At 36.9% G+C, this 23977-nt stretch overlaps 1 protein-coding gene across 1 annotated transcript in view; it reads right to left on the reverse strand.

Moving 5' to 3' along the window:
- PARPBP (PARP1 binding protein) overlaps window positions 1-23977 on the reverse strand; it is a 76124-nt gene that overhangs the window by 21518 nt on the left and 30629 nt on the right. The window contains exons 3-6 of the mRNA XM_053582966.1: window positions 13878-14111; window positions 11471-11578; window positions 5486-5656; window positions 3764-3918 (exon numbers count right to left, since the gene is read on the reverse strand). Of these exons, the coding sequence (XP_053438941.1) occupies window positions 3764-3918; window positions 5486-5656; window positions 11471-11578; window positions 13878-14111 (668 nt within the window). The remainder of the gene's footprint in view (window positions 1-3763; window positions 3919-5485; window positions 5657-11470; window positions 11579-13877; window positions 14112-23977) is intronic.

The following is a 23977-nucleotide window of genomic DNA, read 5'->3' on the forward strand; positions in this document are numbered from 1 at the left end:
ACCCTGGAAATTTGATTGTTCACATTTAAATAGCTAGCTCAGACAGAAAAGGAAAGTTAGAAGAAATCACAGAGAAACTTAATGTATGATGATAATGCATTTTCCTGATCAGAATCATATGCAGCATTTGTTTTAAAATATCAACTCTAGTTCTTACCATACTAAATCACATTCTCCAGAGAAGGGCGGTAGATGTCTATATTGTTTTAAGAGTGTCATAGGTTAATTCTTAGGATTAGGCAAGGGTGAAGAAAATGTCATGAAAAAATTAACTCCTTGAGAAAGGAACCGTATTACCAGCATACATTTGGCACACAGAAGACATGACTGATATATTGTTGAATAAATTAACACTGTGACATGAAGTAATCTAAAGTTTTTAATAGTAAGACAAAAGATACATATTTTACTATTATTCATATTACTATTTGTATACAAAACTACTAGGAAGTTTCCAGTTACAAAATGGCAGAATAACTCTTTCTGGGGGGACACCTCACTGATTTGGCAGAAAAAGAGACAAACCTCCAAGTAACACCCACTGTCTCTCATGAAAAGGAATAAGCAAGAGTTTCCTACATACATAATCATCATCAAATAGTTTTATTTCTTCCTTTTCAATTGTTTTACGACCAATTTCTCTTTTTTGTCTCCTAGACTGAATTGGACATCTAAAACTATGTTGAAAAGATATGATGATAGCAGAAACTCTGTGTTAATCTTAAGTTAAATGCTAAAACATTTTACAATTAACTAGATTTTCATACAGACCGTTTTATCAAGTTAAAGCCCTTATTCTTAGTTCATTTTTACACTGAGGAACTAGCCCTGTAGAGTGAATATGTGTTTTCTATTAGACTCCTCACCTTGGGCAGTCGCTGGGCTTTGTCCTTGTTCCCTTAGACCTTAATAGCTGTAAGAATAAGAACCTCTAATTCACCAAATTCAGCAAACACTTTCAAAATAATAGCTGGTTTCCTTTTTTGACTGGCCTCTCTGGCATTCCTCCTTCACCCATTTTTGACCTATATTTTAATTATATTTACCTATTCATCAACAAATTTAAGGAAGCATTTTTAAAATATGTTATCCAGAATTATTATTATTTTATTTACTTATTTATTTTTATTGAGACAGAGTCTCACTAGTCACCCTCAGTAGAGTGCCACTAGTATCACAGCTCACAGCAATCTCAAACTCTTGGGCCCAAATGAGTCTTTTGCCTCAGCCTCCTAAGTAGCTGGGACTACAGGCACCTGCCACAACAACCAGCTACTTTTTTGGTTGTAGATGTCACTGTTGTTTGGCAGTCCCAGGATGGGTTTGAACCTGCCAGCTCCAGTGTATGTGGCCGGCACCCTAGCTGCTGAGCTACAGGTGCCGAGCCTATTAATTATTTTCAATAAAAGCATCAATCAGAGGACCTAGTCTGCCATACGTCTGAAATCAGAAGTCTGAGTAGACTCAAGGACTTCTTTTTCTGCTGGTTTTTAAATTTGCACTTGAAAGCACAGAAATGAATTGGATAAAATGTAACTAAAATTAAAACATAATTAACACAATATGCTTTTTGCTAGAATTAATCTCTAATAGAAAAGAGTTTAAAAAGAATCCCAATGGTTAATAAAATATGAAAGAGTATCTTAGTGACAAATACAAGAACAAAAAAGGTGCTTCAAATGATTTTAGGAAAGTCACCTTCTCACTAATGGAGAAGAATGAATACTATGTACTCAATTTTGATATGAGGATAATTAATGACCTAATACACGGTGGGAGGTTGGGGAAGGGGAGAGCAGAAAGAGAGACAGGAGGGAGGGGGGTAGGGGAGAGGAAGAGCTGAGAGAGGGAAGGGGGGTGGTGGGAGAAGGAAGAACAGAGAGAGGGAAGGTGGGAGGTCGGGGTCTCAGTGTGTGATACACCTTTTGGGGGCAAGACACAATCATGAGAGGGAATTTACCTAACAAATGCAATCAGTGTAACCTGGTTTCTTGTGCCCTCAATGAATCGCCAACAATAAAAAAGAAAAAAAAACTAAATGCAATAATCTCTTAAATGAAATATGACATAATATCGTATACAATCAAATGTGAGACCAAAATGAAGATATTTCCCTACTATTTACTTTTTCTGAGAAAACTATTTGAGAAAAATAAGGGGTTTACCAATTGAAAATAAAGTCATGAAATCCAGGAAACAAGACAAAGGCAGAGAAAATTCACAAGGTGATGATGAAGGCCCATGGTTGCCACTCTGACACAGGCCTAGCGAGCAAAAAGTAACCACAGAATAAAGGAAGACAGAGAACTCTCCAGAAGGAATGTCTCCAAAGGCAAAAAAGAACTTATAGGCAAACCAATTATTAAGAAGAAATCTTACAGTTTCCCTGTCCAGACTGATGAAGAATTGATGATAAATATACAGGAAACAAAGCAAAAGAAAAAAAAAAAGATAATGATTAACCCTAGGAAAAAAATGTATAAGGAAGGAAGTATATCACAGAGCTTAGCTGTAGGCAATATTTGCAGTCATAATAATGTAAATTCTAAAATGTGATCTAACCAAAATTGCAGCATAACCATATTAGAAGGATGAAAGAAGAGAGAAGGGGATCTAGGGCAAAGGGTTGTGAGGGGGTTGGTGAGTGGATTCCCATTTTCCATGGTAGGAAGTTAACGGGTAATGTCTAAAGTTGAAAATTCAAAAATAGCCACACAAAAAAATTTCATTTAAAGGGAGATAAATATAAAACAGATACAAAAAGCATTTAAAGTCTGTTCCTCAGAGGAAAACTTTTCATTATAAATCTGTAGCACCCCTTGACTTTCACAAGTTATATCCATATTGCTTTTTAAAAAATAAACTATTTTTAAAAATTAATTGTTTGCTACCTCAGAAGAAATAGCCAGCCAATATATTATCTGGAAGTTCAGAATATATCACTGGTATTCTCTAAGTCATTTTCAAAATCCTCTTCCCAAATTTACTTCTTTTTAATGAGTATCCACAGGATGCAACTCAGAATAAAATTCCGAAAAAAATTCTTCTTAGAATCTTAGAATATGGTGGTTATCCATTGCGAGTGCTAGCATACACATTCTACTTCTGCCCTCTGAAATTACTCACCACCCGACACATCTATATTATAAATGGGAGTCTATCAGATTAAAAAAAAAAAAACCTCTTACCTCCAATGTTTTATAGAATAAATCCCAGATGAACCAAAGATTTACACATAAGTAAATAAGAAATAATTAATAGAGAATTCATATCTTTGTCTTTATTTGTTTGTTTGTTTTTGCAGTTTTTGGCCGGGGCTGGGTTTGAACCCACCACCTGCAGTATATGGGGCCAGCGCTCTACTCCTTTGAGCCACAGGTGCCGCCCCGAGAATTCATATCTTTGTCAATTTTCTTACTCATTCTGGCTTTAGTTTCCTTTCTTGCTAAATAAAAAGTTGAAAGAAATCATCTATCTGGTCATTTCTAGTTCACAAAAATCAATTTCTTCCAGATAAAGATAAACGGTAACGCTCTTCTCTAACCAAATTTAGTTTGGACATCTCTTTTGACTTTTAAAAATCTCAGAATCACTTAGGTAAAGTCATGTGATTACAATTTATTCATCTAGATATTTTGTTTCTTCTCCCTATTATTTAGCCTGATGCCTGGTCATTTTAATATCTTCTTTATTCTTATCTCTGATTCTGTGAAGTTTTAAAGATAGATTAATAATACATTTGTGATTTATGAAAAGTTGTTACCTTGGATTTGATATTTCTCCAAGAATCTCATCTAGTTTGTCAGTGAAATTAATAAAATTAGACAATCCCTTTACATGTGTCCTTAAAGGATCAGATGGTGATGGTGCATATCCTTTCCCACCAAGCTCTATTGCTCTAATAAAAGATGTGGCCACCTATGAATTAAAACAAATGACTTAATTACATTTAATGATTTAGAAGTTAAAACTGTAACTCATAGTTACATAAATAGGTACAAGCTAGGTACATCAATATATTCTAGATATACAGTTTAAAGTGAAGCAGATTTTATGGCTCAGGGCACACTTTGATTCATAATCAAATAACCAAAGAAACAAATATTATCAGAATTCATGCTATCAAGGGTGGTAGCAATGACATCCGACTGCAAGTGGAGATTGAAGAGCTAAATAAAAGGACAAATTAAAGGCTAAAGAACATATTCATGAGAATATGTCATTGATTATAAAGATTTCACTCACGACTATATCCTAATACAGATTGATTACTGGCTACTGAAATAGCTATATGAAACAAAGAAATTTCAATGTCAACTGATCTGTTGTGTTAAACAGGTCAGGGAATTCAATACTTCCAGGGCTCAGCTTCTTTATTTGTAAAATAAAGATTTAGACTAGATAATCACTACATTTCATCTAGCTTTCACATCCTAGGATTATTTCATTATGTATAGTTCAAAGGGACTTTGATTTGTCTTCACAATGATAAAAACACACGTGTGATGGTTGTACATAAAAGCTGTAATCCCCAATCTCTGGGTCATGGACCTGTATCAGTCTGTGGCCTGTTAGGAATTGGCTGCACAGCAGGTGAGCAGTGGACCAGCAAAGCTTCATCTGTCTTTATATCTGCTCCCCATTGCTCAAATCATCACTTGAGTTGTGCCTCCAGCCACATCAGCGGCAGCATTAGATTCTCATAGGAGCATGATAAACCCTGTTTTAAACTGCATCTGGAAACCTAACCTGTGCACACTTCCTGAGAATCTAATGCTGCCCCCAACATTCCTACCTGCCCCAGTCCATGGAAAACTGTCATCCATGAAACTAGTCCTTGGTGCCAAAAAGTTTAGGGACTACTACATAAAAGTATCTCCATCAAAGATGAAATGTTAGAAAGCAGTATTTTCCAAAGTGTATCTAAGAAAGACAAATTTTATAAAGTGTCAATAATTTGGGGCAAAGTTCCATGATTAAATAACTTAGAAAACAAAATATTAAATAACAAAATTAATTTGTTATAAGCTTTAAGCAGATTTCTTTATGGCAAGACTTCTTGGATCTCTTGATATAAAAACATTCATTATTTATAACGTAATTCATTACGTATAAGGATGTAAGCTAGAAGACACTGTAAACAATAGGGGTACAAACTATTTCTAAATTTTTTGTCCTTGGAAACATTTATTCAAGGAGCATTTAACAGGGAATTTTTACCTTTGGAAACATTTTCAAAGAGAATTTATCAAGGTTAGCACTCTATAGAACATATGTAGGGAAACATGCTTTAGAAAAATTCTTCCATGCCAAACTTGAAAGATACGGCAAAAAATAAATTCTATGGATTTTCAAATACAGAGATAGAACATAAATTAACTATTAATAGTTGTTTCATCATAATTACAACAACTTCTACATCAGGGTACATGGATCCACTGTTCAAGAAATCTTAAACCATCTTGAAAATGTAACACACTCATACCAAAAAGATAGACATCTGTTTCTCTTGAGCAGCATGTTTCAAATCAGTAAAGGCTTCTCTTCCAAGCCCTCTATCAGGAATATTGAGAATATGAGCCACAGCCAGGTCATTCTTTGAATTCACTAGCAGGTTCAAATATGAAAACATAATTTTCCTTGCCACTAGCTGCACCTGTCCAATAAAACAGTTAATTTATTAATTGCAATCGTTCTAAATCCATAAATATTCTTATAAAAATGCATACAATCATTCAATCACAATACCCCAGGCAGTTTTTTAGACGAAGATAATTGCTTTAAAAACTGAAAACTTAAGTTGGACAAATAACACATCTTGCTCATGAAGTCAAATTGCTGTAATGAGAAATTAAGAGAAAATAACAACTATTACTGGAAAAGAGTTCTTAGAAAATGATATAAAAGATAACAGTTCAGCTGGGGACAGTGGCTTATGCCTATAACCCTAGCACCCTGAGAGGCCAAGGGAATAGGATTGCTTGAACTCAGGAGTTTGAGACCAGCCTGAGCAATAGTGAGACCTTGTTTTTACTACAAATAGAAAAATTATCCTGGCATTGTTGTGGGTGCTTGTAGTCCCAGCTATTCAGGAGGCTCAGGCAGGAAGGTGGAGGATCACTCGAACCCAGGAGTTTGAGGTTGCTGTGAGCTAGGCTGATGTCACAGCATTCTAACCTGGGCAACAGAGACTCTGTCTCCAAATAAACAAACATACAGTTCAAAGCTGCACTTAAGAGGTCTCATCTCATTCCCCTATATACATCTGCCACTAAACAACAGACAATAACAAAGACCCCCTGGCGGCGCCTGTGGCTCAGCGGGTAGGGCGCCAGCCCCATATGCCGAGGGTGGCGGGTTCAAACCCAGCCCCGGCCAAACTGCAACTAAAAAATAGCCGGGCATTGTGGCGGGCGCCTGTAGTCCCAGCTACTTGGGAGGCTGAGTCAAGAGAATCGCCTAAGCCCAAGGATTTGGAGGTTGCTGTGAGCTGTGTGACGCCATGGCACTCTACCAAGGGCGATAAGGTGAGACTCTGTCTCTACAAAAAAAAAAAAAAAAAAAACAAAGACCCCTGATGCTTAAGGTATGGGCAAATCAGATGTATTTGAATCTATATGTACATTCCTTGCAGTGTTGGATATAAGTGCTAAAGTTAAATGTTAAATTTCTAAGAGTTACTTGACACTAACTTTGGCAATACTAAACAACCAACAAAATATAAAATGGAGAGATTCAAGCAAATGTTAAGCAAAAACAGCACACAGTTCATGTAGACATTACTGGCGCAAACACTATAGACCATTCAAGCACAATATAAGTATAAAAAATGCCAGTAGAACTTCTGTAAGTTGACCACCCTATGGACTGTAATAAACCTCCACATCAACATATGGAAGTGGTCAACATTTTAAAAGGTCAAACATACATGTCATAAAATATTTGACAAAATTATGCTCAAGCATCTCCAATTTGGCAGAAAACATTATATATCCAAGAAGCTACTTAAGGAAGACTGGGAGAGACACAAAGGAAATCAGTCATCTACTATAATCTCAAGCCAAAGATGAGAGAAAATCTTGAGAGCTTCCAAAGCAAAATGACACACATAAGGGAACAATGACAAGGTTAACATTAAGAAATATGTAAGCCAGAAGACACTGGAACAACATATTAAAAATGCTGAGAAAGGATTTTAAGAATTATTATGCAATTACTATAATCATGACAGAGTAGTATTTGTGAAAGGACAGAAACATCAATGGAACAGAATAGGTTCCAGAAACAGGCGAACACAGATAAGGCAATCTGACTTTTAACAAATGTGCAAAAGGACAATGGAGAAAGGACAGTCTATTCAATAACTGGTGTTGCGGCAACTGGATATCCATAAACAAAACAAATAAATCCAGGCCAGGCATAATGTCTTATGCCTGTAATCCTAGCACTCTGGGAGGCTGAGATAGGTGGACTGCTTGAGCTCACAAGTTCGAGACCAACCTGAGCAAAAGCGAGACCCCATCTCTACCAAAAAATAGAAAAACTAAAGCAAGAGGCTCACTTGAGCCCAGGAGTTATAAAGTGGACTGTAGATCTAAATGTATAACATAAAACTATAAAACTTTTCGAAGAAAACATAGGAGAAAAGCTTCATGACCTGGAATAAGGCAAACAGTTCTTAGATATGACACCAAAGCACAATTTAGAAAAGGAAAAAGATAATAAATTGGATTTTATTACAATTAAATTCCTTGTGTGGAATTATCTTACTATTTTTACCCTCTCAACTACTTCTACCCTACCTTCTGCTCTGAATCTTGTTTTTTCTAGTTCTTAAATGTTACTGCCAGACTGTTCACTTGAAATCCTCTTCTTGCCTATTCCTTTAGATACTGGACTCACAAATTCTGAACTCAGTTGACTCTTAAAACATATGAAATTTATAAATCCCTCAGTAACTTAGCTAAAGTCCCAGTAATTTATCATCTGCAAACTCTTAAGAAGATATTTTCCTTATCAAAATTAAAATTGCTTCATATTCTATATAATCACATTTAAAATTTTGAAACATAAGAAAAACTAGAAAATTACAAAACATTAAGAAGCTACTTAGATAATCATTAAACAAGTTTCAAGTTCATACACATCTTAAAAGTAATTTTAAAGCTAACCTGCTTTTGTATTATTTTAATTTCCATATGAAAAACAATTCTTGAAAAGCAGAAGGTAGTCAGGGCCAATTTTTTAAAAACATCACTAGATAGAAAAAGGTTTTACTTTAAGTAGGATTTCAGATATAATTTAACCAAACTTAAATTAAAAAAAAAAAAGTTTAAAGATTAACCCTGGCCTCGGCCCAAAGGGCAGGGCAGGGGTGGCAGGCAGCCCAGGATTGGGAAGGTTACCACCTCCATATTCTTGCCAGGGAGTCACCTCCACTCCTTGTTGAGGGGCACCAGGGAACTTGTTCAAGCTTATCCACCTCTGGAAGAAAGAACCAGACTTCTAGAGGTCAGTTTGTTCAAAGAGTGGGCCTACAGGGCCTTCTGCATGTCAGCAAAGATATTTCGCAGTTATTTCCCCAAAAGATGTCTTGATCTCCATTGTTGGCTCTGACAATGTCATCCTGTCACATTGTGGTCCTGAGATACACAGGTAATACAGCTACCTGCTTAACACATTGCATGAAACCTATACCAAACCTGAAGTCCCCTTGATCATGAACTCCATCAAATCCTTTTCCCACCATGTTCAATATGGAAAGCTTGACGTACACCTTGTGGGAGGCTTCAGTGACAACAGGCAGTTGTCACAAAAACATACTCATCAACTTCTCAGGGATTTCAACAATGAGATGACATTTTATTTAGTAGCATTATGTGTGACAGAATTAAATGACCAGGGAGAAAATGAAAGCCACTCTCCAATAATTTATAGCATTGCTGTCAACATTAAAACTGCTGAAATTTACAAAGCCTCCTTTCACAATCATAGTACTGAGGAGGAGTTGACGGTTGTGCCAGACTTCAACAGGAGGACCAAGGCAAAAACAAAAAAACTTCACGTAGGACTGTATTCCTGGATTCCATTTCCACATGTGGGTTTCTGGTTGCAGCAAGATAATAACCATATGCTAGAAAACCTTTCTATTTCATCTTTGAGCAACATCCCTACCCCTTTCACTGAACATATTAGATCCACCTTGATTTTTTTTAAAAAAATCCATTTCCAACTAACACACAGTTTCTTAGAAGTAGAGCTCTACTCTACTAAAAAAAAAAAAAAAAAAAAAAAAAAAAAAGCTATGAACACGGCTTATAGAAAAAGATCTCTTCTTCAGAAAGCTAAAAATAGGAATTACCAAAGAAAACAAATTTGGGGCATGACAGAGACTATTGGTGGGGATTGAAAAGAATAAGGATTTGGGATTAATATCCATTGCGTCTTAGAGCTCCTTCCTTAGACTTTCAAATGACTTTCAAAATAATATCTTATTTTGGCAAAGGCAAAAAATAAAAATAAAAAAGATTAACCCTAAGAAACTCTTTCTCTTAAATATTAAAGATACTAGTTGAATGTTACATTTTCAGAGCAACTCCCTGATTTCCCAGTATGTCGTACATATTCAAGTACTCTTTTATATCATCCTATGATACCTGCATATTACCCTATTATAATTCTCCACATAGGTTTCAAGAACTTCTAAAAATTTATTTCTTAATTCTTCTACTACTTTATGAGTTCTCTGAGAGTAAATAATGTAACCCTGAGGGCCTAAAAGAATGTATTATAGCAGATTATTTATTTTTGTTAATAGGCTCTCAATCGGTTTTTGTTCAATGATGAATGAAAGAAAAATTAATACATGTATTTGACCTTTTTAAAAAGTTCAAAATTAAAAATCTATTAACTAAAAACTTACCTAGAATCAAATAGGTGCTAATTTTTTTATTACACTATCTTACAAATCAAAGTACTTTAAGGTACAACCCAGTGAAAATAGACTTCAAGATTTGGCCTAAATTTTTGTAAAATAAGGTATAATATTGCTTTCTGCCTATATTTCAAATGTAATTTCAAATTGTCATTATTTCACAGTAAATCACAGTAACTCACATGGTCTATAAAAAAACTTTCCATTCTAACTTCATAGTACAACCGTAACACAATTTGCCAAAAATCAAAGCAGAGAAAAAGTGATTTTTGCCTTGTAATGAGGAAATTTTTTACATTTCCTACATTTAACTTAAAGCAATTTGTTTCACTGTACTTCTGCTGTTGAAAATAATGACAGCTAGTTCATATATGCCTGATCCTTACTGGGTATAAGCTTATTCCTTAAGCTCCCATGTCTAACACTTGCTCTTTAAGAATACCAAATTCTGTCCTTCTGGTCTTTAATGCTGAGCAAACATCAGGGAAAAACATCTTGGAGTCCTCACAGTTAGAGTGTTTATTTTAACTCATGGCTGCAATTGGAAATCTATCCCTATCATTATGGTCAGATAACATGGCTGTTATGGTTTCCTTGCTCTTGTAATTGTAAGTGGGTTTTAAAGAGGCTCTCTGGAAAAGTAGTCCACATAAGTACAGTTGTCATGTCCAGAAGCAAGGGCCTAAATTGAAAAACTCCACAAGATTGAAGCTTTTACCAAGATACCAAAAATAAGGATACTGTTCTGTTTATTTGTTTAATAAACTGATACTATTCATACCACAAAGTATTTGCAATGTTTGTTTAGACACTGGACAGTTTTACTTTAAGCTTTCTGGCAGTTCCAAGTTTTTTTCCCCTATCTCTTAATTCTTATTGAAATACAGATATTCAATCGCAGTTTGAAGAAAGTCAGGTTTACTAAATTTAGAAGATTAACAATTTGTATTTTTTTTACATTCTTTCCCAACACATAACAACTTACGTATAATAATAAAAAAAGAAAGATTGGACTAAAACTACTATATTGGTGGAATATTTTATTTAACTGATGATTTTCTTTTTGAGCCTTTATTCTATCTTTCTCTTCATTACTTCAGAATTTCAAAAGAAATATTTTAGTGTCTTAGGAAAAATAAAATAATGTAAAATAAAATAAGGAAATAAAAATGTTGTTTCTCAAATTCATTCCACTCATCTATTTAAAGACTCTAGCATGGCATTAGTAAGCACAATAGACTATAAGTCAACCACCCAAGGGAAAATTAGGTCATCTTAAGGAAGTGGTCAATACAGAAAAGTGGTCAACTATGGAAATTCTACTATGTATCTTTTCAAGACTATAACCCAAAAAAGTCACTCTAGAAATTGATTAGAAATATACTGACTTCCAAAAATACCTTGTAAAATGAAAAGAAATTTTAAAACTTGCAAAAATTTTTAAAAACCCCAAATATTAATGTTAACATACTACCAAATTCATAATGATTTGAAAGGAACATAGTGTATTTTAATTTAATCACAATTTATTGGTACCTTTTCATTATCCTGGTTGTCTTTACCCATTGGTGATACTGGCACATAAAGATCAGTTTCAGCACCTACTGCATACTGTTTGCCAAATAGAAAATCCCGTAGTTGAATCTGTAGGAAATATACAGTATTACTAATAAAATGCTATTCCTACTATAAAAAGTACTTCACACTGCACTCTATTCAATGTCATTGAAGTTCCACTACCCAGAGTATTACATGACATTTGTTGGTAGTCATTAAGTATACATGGTAATTAAACTTCATAATAAAATGTTTTAATCCATTTCAAATAGCACATGTACTCACCAAGTTTTACAAGTTTAAAATTTAAAAATGACCTTGGAAATTTAATTTCAGCCTTTAAGTTTTTTGAAAGAGGAAAAACTAAAGACAAAGAAGAGTCTTAACTCACAGTGAGTCAAGAAAAATTTGTCTGCCTTCCCTTTTATATGTTAATGACTCATAATAAGTGATTTCATGAAATTTAATTATAAGTATATAAACTAGTAAGTGGTGGGCGTAGTGGCTCACTTCTATAATCCTAGTACTCTGGGAGGCCGAGGCTGGTGGATTGCCTGAGCTCACAGGTTCAAGACCAGCCTGAGCAAAAGTGAGACCCCATCTCTACTAAAAATGGAAAGACAGAGGCAAGAGGATCCCTTGAGCCTGAGTTGGAGGTTGCTGTGAGCTCTGATGCCATGGCACTCTACCCAGGACAAAAGCTTGATCTCTGTCTCAAAAACCACGCTCTACAGATAGCCCCCAAGAGATGCTTCACTTTGGAAGGTATGTTAGTAAATCTAGTGTTCTAAGCAGCACAATATTTCAAACAAAATAATAATTTCCATGAAAAAAAAATTTACAAAGAGATCCTCACTTTCAAAGATTGCCATACTAATCAACATCTTTGTATTATTTCATTAATTCTAAGGGATCTAAGATTATGTAGGTATGCACACACACACAACTACTGATGAATAAATCTGAAGAGTAGTTACAAACTGAACTAATAAAAGTCCAATGAAACACTTTTCTTCTTAATGATTGCAAAGTTTTAAAATAACTCACCAAAACATACGTCTCATCACAAAATAAGGGCTCTAATGTTCACAGGGCTTCAACCCAAGAACATATGCCTCTGGGTTTATCACTTTCCAGCTCTGGGCAGCTGCAGCACCCACTCACCCCCAACACCCTGAACTCAGGTCTCAGCAGCTGAATCCTCTTCTTTTTTTTTATAAAGTCTAGAAAATTTTACGTTGGTTGATATCCTTGAATTTCCTTAAATACTTAGTATTTTTATGTTTGAAGTTGCTCTCATTCCACCCAGAGAGGCTCTGTTTTGCTGGGCACGTGTGCTGTCAGATGACTCATTCTTCTCCAGCTCCTGGCAACCCTGAGTCGGTTTGTTGTTTTTCTTCATTGGCTCTTTGGGGCTCAGATCAAACTATTGAGGTATCTTATAGAAGATGGGACAGTCTCCATGCCTATTGAGCAGCAGTGGAGAAAAGGCTGCCAATCACTCAACTCAGGCCAAGGAAAATTCTTGTGTCCTCCCAAGCCTCACCAATAGGAAGTAAGCCCATCATTTCAACTACTTCAGGGAGTCTGGGTACCCTCACAGAAGACATTTGTTGACCTTCCCTGTAGGATTCACAGATCTCTGAGACTGAGATCAGGGGCTATCATGTCTGCTAAAGCCTTATATGTGCCCTGATGCCATGTTTCTTACAGGAATTCTAAGTAGAGAGTAAATGGAAAAGGGGCAATGTTGAAATACCATGTTCCAAGAATTGTATTGATGTAGCCTTAATTCTTCATAATTCCTGCCTTATTAAAGCTAAGATAAGAAAAAAAGAAAACTGGGCGGTGCCTGTGGCTCAGTGAGTAGGGCGCCGGCCCCATATGCCGAGGGTAGCGGGTTCAAGCCCAGCCCCAGCCAAACTGCAACCAAAAAATAGCCAGGCGTTGTGGCGGGCGCCTGTAGTCCCAGCTGCTCGGGAGGCTGAGGCAAGAGAATCGCATAAGCCCAAGAGTTAAGAGGTTGCTGTGAGCCGTGTGACGCCACAGCACTCTACCTGAGGGCGGTACAGTGAGACTCGGTCTCTACAAAAAAAAGAAAAAAAAAAAGAAAAAAAGAAAACTTATCAGAGTCATGAAAATTCAGTATCAGAAAATTCAGAACTGTTTGGAATATTCTGATATATATCTTTAAAGACACTTTTAGCACCAACTAGAATTTATAGTTAGTATGTTTTTGAGAAATGAATCTAAGGATATATTTTCCTGTCTATTTTTTCCTCAGTGAAAATTTTCCTAGAACAAACAAAAGTATCAGAGATCAAGTTGGTGATACTAAAGTTTAAAATCAAAATAAATCTAGATGAATTATTTTAAAAATACTTACAGGAGATATAATGTTATTATTTTCACAATTAGAAGTCAAAATCCTACATCTTTGATAAACATCAATCAGATCTAACATGTTACTATTTTTCAGGAAATCATCATAGTTCTTCTTAACGTCCTCATAATGGTCAAGCACTTCCATATTTTCAACTGGTAAGTTCAATTTCTCATGTATTAAGTATTTCCAGGTCAATATAACATCACTGAGAGAGACTGTAAATTCTCCCCTGTGCTGAAAAGGATGATACCAAAAGAAAAGAAAGATAAAGTTGATTGCCAGAATATTCAATAACTTAAAATTGACATAAAAAATACAAATTACATTTTGTTATAGTAAAATCTATACTGCATTCTTTTGGCTTTGAAGTAACATCCAAGTTTTAAACAATGAAATAATTTCAAAAACTAAATATACAAGAAAAAGGTTTTGATGATTTTATAAAATATGAACAACTAAGGCAAGTTTGCACATGACAAAATTGGCAAATACATGGTCATTGTCCTATTTCCTGAACTTCATTACATTTTATCTACCCAAAGTGGAAGAATGGGTGGGCAGTCAGTTGTACTTAAATACTATTGATTGGAAAATCCTTTGATTTTTGTTAATATTAGTTCCTTTTAGCTAACCTATTTTTAACCTCTTATTTAAAATATAATCAGGGCAGCACCTGTGATTCAGTGGGTAGGGCGCCGGCCCCATATACCGAGGATGGTGGGTTCGAACCCAGGCCCAGTCAAACTGCAACAAAAAAATAGCAGGCCATTGTGGTGGGTGCCTGTAGTCCCAGCTACTCAAGAGACTGAGGCAAGAGAATCGCCTAAGCCCAGGAGCTGGAGGTTGCTGTGAGCTGTGACACCACAGCACTCTACGGAGGGTGATAAAGTGAGACTGTCTCTAAAAAAATAAAATGAAATAAAAAAATAAATAAAATAACATAAAAATAAAAATAAATAAAAAGTAAAATATAGTCAATACCATAGTGAATTCCCACATAATATAAAGTTACAAGTATTTGTCTTAAAATATGGTCAGAGAGTATTGTCTTACATTGTGTTTCATTTCATTAGTTATATGAAAAGCAAAATATCAGTGCTAAAACCTTGGGCTGGAGAATAATTTTGATTCTTTGCTGCTCATGGACACATGAAACTGTAACAAGTGCTAAAAAGCCATAGAAGAGTTTCTTTGTATAACTTGTCAGATGTACTAATGAGGTGAAAACATTCCTTTTCCTTCTTTTTTGACTGTCTATCAAAAGAAATAAAACAAACTGTAGTCTAGCTACAGTGACATGCAGTTGCTTTGAGACCCACTAATGTTACCAACATATTTGCATGTCAATATTTTATCTAATATAGAGCTTTCTTTAAAGACTCTCATTCGACATCCACATGATAAACTCTAAGTAGACATGTTGAAGGTTTATTTTTTATTGACTGTATTCTGCTCTTTATGAATATTCCAGATATTAATAATACTGCCTTCTAAAAAATCAGCCCTAATTCAGTAAAAAATTGTAACTACTGGCTCAGCGCCCATAGCTCAGTGGTTAAGGTGCCGGCCACATACACCAGGGCTGGCAGGTTCGAACCTGGCCCAGGGCTGCCAAACAACGACAACTACAACAAAAAAACAGCTGGGCGTTGGGGCAGGCACCTCTTGTCCCAGCTACTTGAGAGGCTGAAGCTAGAGAATCACTTAAATCCAAGAGTTTGAAGTTGCTGTGAGCTGTGACGCCACAGCACTCTACCGAGGGAGACACAGTGAGACTCTGTCTCCAAAAAAAAAAAAAATTCTAACTACTCCATTCAAATGCAGCATGAATAATGAATGCTTTTGAGCATCTATATATGATTTTGTGAGATGTCATGTTACTACCTTTCATAGTTAGGTTTCTTTAATATATTAATAATTTCTGCTAACAGCAAGATTTGTCCATTAATTGCATTGAAATATGGGCCAGGTACAGTGGCTCACGTCTGTAATTCTAACACTTTGGAAGGGCAGGGCAGGAATTAAAAACTAGCCTAAGAAACATAGCAAAATCCAGCTCTACAAAAAAATTTTAAGAAAAACCCAAGTGCAATGGTGCGTTATCTGTAGTCCTAGCTAGTACAGGTCGGGTGAGACAGGTGGATGATTTGAGCCCAGGAATTTGAGACTGCAGTGGGCCACTGTACTCCTGCCTAACAATTGAGATTAAAAATACAAATTCAATTTTAATTAGAGCTAATTGAGTTCACAATTAAAATGATGTCAAAGTCTGAGGGACAGAGTGAGACCCTGTCTCTAAAAACACATTTTTAATTTAAAAAAATTGAAAATGAGTGAGTAAATAGGACTATAGTTCACTAGAAATAAATTGCAACAACAAAGAATAGAATGAAATCAAACACATTCAAATAATATACTATTTTCTTTTCTTTTTTTTGCGGTTTTTGGCTGGGGCTGGGTTTGAACCCACCACCTCCAACATATGGGGCCGGTGCCCTACTCCTTGAGCCACAGGTGCCGCCCCTACTATTTTCTATATACAGAGGGTGCCAAAAAATTTATAGACATTAAAAAATGGAGAAAACTGCATTAAAATTATATATTCAGTAAATACCAAAAACAAAAGATGAATACAAGTCACACTGACAGCCTCTTGTAATTGCAGAAGTCAGATGTGACTTCAGTATTACAAATTTAATAGTTTCTTCCTTTTTTAAAATGTGTACATATTTGGTGGCGCTTGTGGCTCAAAAGAGTAGGGCGCCAGCCCCATATGCCGGAGGTGGCGGGTTCGAACCCAGTCCCGGCCAAAAACTGCAAAAAAAAAAGTGTACATATTTTTTGGCACCCTCTATATTTAACACCTTTATTTATTTATTTTATTTTATTTTTTATTTTTTTTTTTTTGAGACAGAGTCTCAAGCTGTTGCCCTGGGTAGAGTGCCATAGTGTCACAGCTCACAGCAACCTCAAACTCCTGGGCTCAAGTGATTCACCTGCCTCAGCCTTCCAAGTAGCTGTGACCACAGGCGCCCGCCATAATGCCCAGCCATTTTTTTTTTGTTGTTGCAGTTTAGCTGGGTTCGAACCCGGGCTAGGTTACCGGGTTTACAGGGCTAGGTTCGAACCCGCCACTCTTGGTGTATGTGGCTGGCGCTGTAACCACTGTGCTATGGGCACCAAGCGATATATTTAACACCTGTAAATCTGTATTTTTCTATTTTTTATAATAAATAGCCACTTTGACTAGCCACTATTCAAATTTAAGACAAGGTGTACAAATTGCCTTAAAAAAATAGCTTTTGGCCAGGTGCACTGGCTAACACCTGTAATTCTAACACTCTGGGAGGCCAAGACAGGTAGATAGCCTGAGCTCAGGAGCTCAAGACCAGCCTGAGCAAGAATGAGACCCCATCTCTACTAAAAATAGAAAAATTAGCTAGGCATCATGGTGAGCACCTGTTTTCCCAGGTACTTGGGAGGCTAAGGCAAGGGGATCTCTTGATCCTAAGAGGTGGAAGTTGCTGTAAGCAACGACCTATTGACCTATGACACCATGGCACTCAACCCCAGCTCTGTCTCCAAAAAAAAAAGTTCTTTACTAATCTATATAGACACAACTAAGAAAATTTTCCTTATTGTCTTTAAAGTAGGGGGTTATATCATGAATATGAAAATTAATGATAATTCATGAAACTATTTTAATGAACAAGCAGGAGAATATCAGGAACTCTCAAACCTTGGGTCATTACCTAGTGTAAGACAGGATTACAATTTCCCAGCATTGCACAGAAAACTGTATACTTTACTTACCAATCCCACAAAGCTCACACACCAGAAAATTTCCAAATGGTATTTAAATTAAATAAATCCAGTTATTTAAAAGTTTCAAAATTAAACTGTTTTCTCTTAAAACCTCCTAAAACTGTTTTTAGCATAACATCCTCCATGTTTAAAATAAATTAAGATTTTGTTGTACAATTTATTCTCGCCCCTTGTTGACTATAACTAGTTAAAGTAAAACTATGCGAACTCTTGATCTTGTAAGAAAAGGTTTTGACTAGATTAACAATGTTTATACTGGGATTGTAAAAACATTTTAAATCCAAATAAAAATGCACTCCAGATATCAGTTTTCATGATCAGGTGCCCACCATGACAGCATATTCTATTATTCGAACCAGTAACAACTGATTAAGAGAGTCTGTGGTCAAATCAGAAAATGTTTTGCTAGGAAAACATGCCAGCTGGCTAATATATGAAGGAAGTTCAAAATGTTCAATGCTTTAATTCTCTGATGAACATAAGGATTGTATTTCACAAGAATAAAATAAGAAAAAGCAAGTTATATATATTTTTAGAGCACATGCACTTGGTATGGTATAGCAAAATTATTTTTACAATCAAAATTTTAAATAAACTTTATACTTTTAATTAACTGAGTATTTTGTTATCTTTAGAGAAAAGTAAGGCCTACTTAAGAGCACTAGTTGGTTGTGTGATATTGGGTAACCTACTGATAGCCTTCTGAGTCCGTTTCTTTGGTTATAAGATGAGATTATACAAATTAAATAACACCTGATAGTAGATAATTAAAAATGTTAATTTTCTTCCTCTTCCACTATTCAAAATAAAATAATTATTTTGGGGAGAAGGGTGGTGATATATGTAATACAGTTTTAAAACCTGTTTCTTCTTATTTGTTAGGTCACTGTTTGGTTATTTTCAAATCTAACAGTCCGCTGCAGTTACTGTGACTGCTTTCCATGAAATTATAAAATTAATACCTTCATCATTAATATCTTCAACATTAGACAAACTAACAACTCTACTAGGTATTCAGAAGTTATCCTAGAAGGGTGAGGCAAGATCCTTGACTAGATGTTCATCTTAGAAAAAAGGGAAAGTTGTTTTGTTTTGTTTTTTTGCAGTTTTTTGCCAGGGCTGGACTTGAACCCGCCACCTCTGGCATAAGGGGCTGACGCCCTACTCCTTTGAGCCACAGGCACTGCCCAAAAAGGGAAAGTTAAAAAAAAAAAAAAAAAACATGACTCAGGTGTAATTCTGAGCAAAAAGTGTAAGAACCTACAGGAGATTTTAGGAACAGAATAAGAAGGAACAAGATTTCAGCAGAGATCAACCTCCAAGTAAATTGGAGCCCTGTAGAAACAGCAGGAGGGGGTTTTGTTTCTGTTTCCCTCACACCTCTGGCAGAGGGCTGGAGAGCTTCTCCACCCTCAGGAGCCCCAAAGCTGCTGCCACCAGTGAACTGGGAGCTTACTGAAACTAAAGCACCAGACTACCAGCCCCCTTGCGTTCCCTCCCTCTCACCACAGACTGGAGTCAGGCAATGGTGAGCACTCCCCACCGTGTGCTTTCCTCCTCCTCAGGCAGATTCAGCCCTTCACTTTTCATATCACTGATTCCCACAAAAATATTCCAGAACTCCTACCCAGACTGCAGTGGCCACAGGGGACCAGTCCCAGAGGAACTATGTGCTCTCGGAGAGTGAGCATTCTAGCCAGGCTGCCTTCCAACAAGAGGGACGAAGGGGACAGAGTGCCAGACTTCCCCCACTGGGACTCCTCTCATCCTTCCCCTCCCCAGCCACTGCTGCAGAGCACCAGTTCTCACCTGAGTCAGCACAGGTGCCCCAAGGAACAAGTGAGCTAGGACTCTCAGAAGAGGCTGTTTCCCCTCTATTGGTGCACTCACCATGTCTTTCTTCTTAAAGGCCTGCAGCACACCAAGCTCTGTCTCTAAGCTGGCTGCCCACCAGCCCTCCCTGGTGCTACTTACCTGGTTGCTCCAGTAGAGCAGGGCGTCCCCCAAGCAGAGGGACATAAAGCCTGCTGAGCACTCCACAGGAAACTCAGGACCAGTGTGATCCTCCTGGGCAAGGTCAGGGATTAAAATGCGGGACAAGAAGACTGGCCAACAGGCTAAATCTACTACTCAAGGGCACAGAAGGGAGATCTGTAAACTAATCTTGGAAGGGGAGGGAGCCCATGTGGGTAGAGCTAAAAGAAGAATATGGTGTGAGTCACAGCCCTAGTACACTTGCAGAGCACCCATCCCAATAGGAAACTCATGCTTTCAGTCCAGAGTGGAATCCTCGAAAGGGAAGCTCCCAGCCCATGGCACCATTGCTAGTGAGCTCAGCTAGTCTGGGCAACTGCTTGCACCCAAATCCTGAAAGGAGATTCACAAGGCAAGGGAAGAGTAAGAAGTGTGAAACCCACTCCCATCTCCCACTCCTATCTCCCAGGCTGTGAATCCTAGATGGCCACTTCCCCAAAAAAGACTATCCAGCTTGCTGAGGCCACTTCACATCTTCCCTGGTGACTTTTCCCAGTGGCCTGGGAGCTAACCCTTGACCCTAAGACCGCTCTTGTGACTGCCTTTGTGGAGCCTGAATGCAGGCTCTTCCAACCCAGCTATACCCAACTTCATTCCTCCACCCACATCTGCTGTGGTGGGGAAGAAGGGGCTGTGGAAAGAAAGATTTCAAAGACCACCACCATCTTCCCTTGTCAACAAGAGACAGGGAATCCACCCACCCACATAGATTAACAGGGCTTCAACTAGCAATTCAGAAAATCACCACCCTAAGGATATCTATTACCAATGTATCCATTCAAAACCTAGACCCCTGTCAAAATATCAACAAGCAAAGCCAGTGTCCTTACCCTATATATGTTTACATACATACCCTTAAGAGTGAAGGGGGAAGGGAAAGCCCCATCTAAACAAAAGAAAATCCACAAACAAGAAGTGACAGCTACTCCAGATGAGAAGGAATCCTTGCAAGAACTCCAGAAGTCTGAAAAATCAGAGTGAATGGAACCCACAGAAGAGCACACAGAGGACACCTCTGATGGCCATTCCAGAAAAAACAGTTCCAAAATTGCTCTGAAGGTGCTAGTATCAGTGCAGAGCTGCCCAAGGGGAGTACTTCAGAGGTGACCCTAGTGATAAGCAATAAGGTACGTAGCATTTTTTTCTAGGATGAGTTCCCAAACTTAACTGTCCAACCTCATACAACCAACTTCACCTTTTTATTACTTATTGTATGCTTATAACACACCTGCAATCATATGTGCACATTGTTTCGTGCACATTGATGAGTCCTTCAGAACTCTGAGCATAGTTGAGAATGCCTGAGCTAACCACGTATGTGGAATGTTGAAGCAAAACTGAACTGGAGCCCACCATCATCATTACACACATGAACACACATACAAACTGTGAAAACCTCAGTTGCAACTCACCTCTCCTCTTCTTTCCCACCCAGAGTCTGAACTTTCACAGTGAATTAAGTGAATTAGCAAGTAGAAAATTAGCAAGTAGAAGGAGGCACTGAGTGACAGTTACAGAGATAAGCCCTAAAGAAAAACAGACTTAGATTGAATATTTAAATATATCAAACATTTTAAATGAGAGTTTAAAAGTTTTTAGAGATTTCACTCAGCTTTCTGATAAGATACATGTATTTAAGTATTCATAAACAAATAAAAGGACATAATTTGAAACATGGTCTGATTTCATAATAACAGCCTTCAATCAAAATACAATATTTATTCTTTATAACTGCCTCAGTTTCACACTCTTTCATTATTTTTTATTATATGGTCACCAAGGCTTAACCTTTGGCTAGGATTCAGTATCCTCAGATCACTTACTTGGTGCTATTTCTTCAGATTACTAAAGAAGAACAAATTAAAATAAAAATACTCAAACAATAAAATTGGCAAGTTTAGATACAGATTACAATGAGCAGCAAAGGAAATAGACTCTAAAATGAACTGTGAGCATCCAGCTTCCTACCATTGAAACTAAAAATGTGAATGGGAAAGGTAACTGAGGAAACAAACCATATGCCCTATTTTAAAAACCACTCATATACAGTGGTTATATGCCAGCCACATACACCAAGGGTGGAGAGTTCAAACCAGGCCCAGGCCAACTAAACAACTGCAACAACAACAAAAACAGCTGAGCATTGTGGTGGGTGCCTATAATCCCAGCTACTTGGGAGGCTGAGGCAAGAGAATGGCTTAAGCCTAAGAGCTGGAGGTTGCTGTGAGCTGTGATGCCACAGCACTCTACCAAGGGCGACATAGTGAGACACAGTCTGCATTACATCTAAGACTCAGTAGAGAGATCTCCCACACAAATGCTAGTATTAGGTTGGTGCAAAAGTAATTGTGGTTTTGGAAGATGAATTTTAAATTATTATAACTACCCTCAAATACATCTTCATTAATCAAAATAGGCACCACTACAATCAACACATTGTTGCCAACAAGAAATAAATTTGTTTATTCCTATAGTGTAAAACTCCCCTGCTTCAGGATTCAACAAACTCTTGGAAAGCACTTTCTGCATCCTGCTGGTTGTGGAAACATTTTCCCTGCAAAAAGTTGTCAAGATATTTGAAGATGTGGTAGTTGGCTGGCAAGAGGTCAGGTGAATGTGGTACATGAGGCAAAACTTCGTAGCCTAATTCATTTTACTTTTGAAGCCTTGGTTGTGCAGCATGTGGTTGGGCATTGTCATGGAGATGAATTGGGCCCTTTCTGTTGACCAATGCCAACTGCAAGTGTTGCAGTATTCAGTGCATCTCATCCATTTAATGAGCATACTTCTCAGATGTAATGGTTTTGCCAGGACTCAGAATAGCAAACAGTGACCATGATCTTTTTTTGGTGCCAGTTCACCTTTAGGAAGTGCTTTGAAGGTTCTTCTTGCCCCAACCACTGATCTGGTTGTTGATGGTTGTCACAGAAAATCCACTTTTCATGGCACCTCACAGTCTTGAATAAAGATCAAGAAATGACTCTTCATTGCATAGAACAGGACAATATTGGAAAATAAAAAGTGTTCTGATTTTCAGTCAGCTCATGAGTCTTTCACTTACCGAGCTTTCTCATCTCTCTAATTTGCTTCAAATGCCAAATGACCGTAGTAGAATAGTTGATGTTGAGTTCTTTGGCAACTTTTCATGTGTTTGTCAGAGGATCACCTTTGAACATTGCTCTCAACTTCTGATGGCAGGCCACTACACTCCTCGTCTTCAACGCTCTCATCTCCTTTGAAAAACTTCTTGAACCACCACTGCACCATACGTTTGTTAGGAGTTCATGGGCCAAATGTGTTGTCAATGTTGTGAGTTTTCTCCGCTGCTTTACAACCCATTTTGAACTTGAATAAGAAAATTGTTCAAATTTGCTTTATGTCTAACATCATTTCCATAGTCCAAAATAAATACAAAATAAATAACAAGCAATGAGTCATTAGCAAAAAAACAAAAAGCAAGAAATGCACATTAAAATGACATATAACATAACCATATTATTAAGAACGTATTCCAGTATCAAACAACAAATTTCATCAATGCAAAAACTGCAATTACTTTTGCACCAACCTGATAGAACAATGTAAGGGAAAGGTATACTGTGAAAATATTAATAGGTAAAATGGAGCATACTGGAAGATATTAAAGAAGTTATAAACATGAATATCACCTTTAATTATGCCACTGTGGCATACTGAACATTTGTTTTAAAAATATTTGAAAAATAGCAGGTACAAGATCACTGTGAACTTCCTCTGATTCCTAAAAGCAGGAGATAAAATTCCCACGTGAAAAACATCTTTGCTATAGAATAAGAAAAGTAACACTCTTATTATCAAGGATGGGAAGTTGAGATGTAGTGAAATGCATGATAAACAAGCGTTGTTAAATTAACCCTTATCTTCCCAGACACTCCTCCGTCTAACTCATTACTCAAGCTCTACACCCTTTGCATTGTCACATTGTCATTTTACTACTAGACTTAGTCCAATTCAGTATAAAAGCGTTCAACTGTACCTTATCTTAGGGTCTTAATTTCCTTATGAAGGTTCCTGTGCCACAGAAAACTTGTATTGAACAAATTTGTATGATTTTCACCTATTGATCTGTCTAAGGTCAAATTAATTCATAGGCCCAGCCAAAAACCCTAAAGAAGATGTATCAATCACCTAGAAGTTTATGAAAAAATGTTCAACATCACTAATCATCAGAAAAATGAAACTAAAACCACAATGAGTTATCA

This window comes from Nycticebus coucang, chromosome 3 (genome assembly GCF_027406575.1).
Source record: "Nycticebus coucang isolate mNycCou1 chromosome 3, mNycCou1.pri, whole genome shotgun sequence".
Classification (NCBI taxonomy): Eukaryota; Metazoa; Chordata; class Mammalia; order Primates; family Lorisidae; genus Nycticebus; species Nycticebus coucang.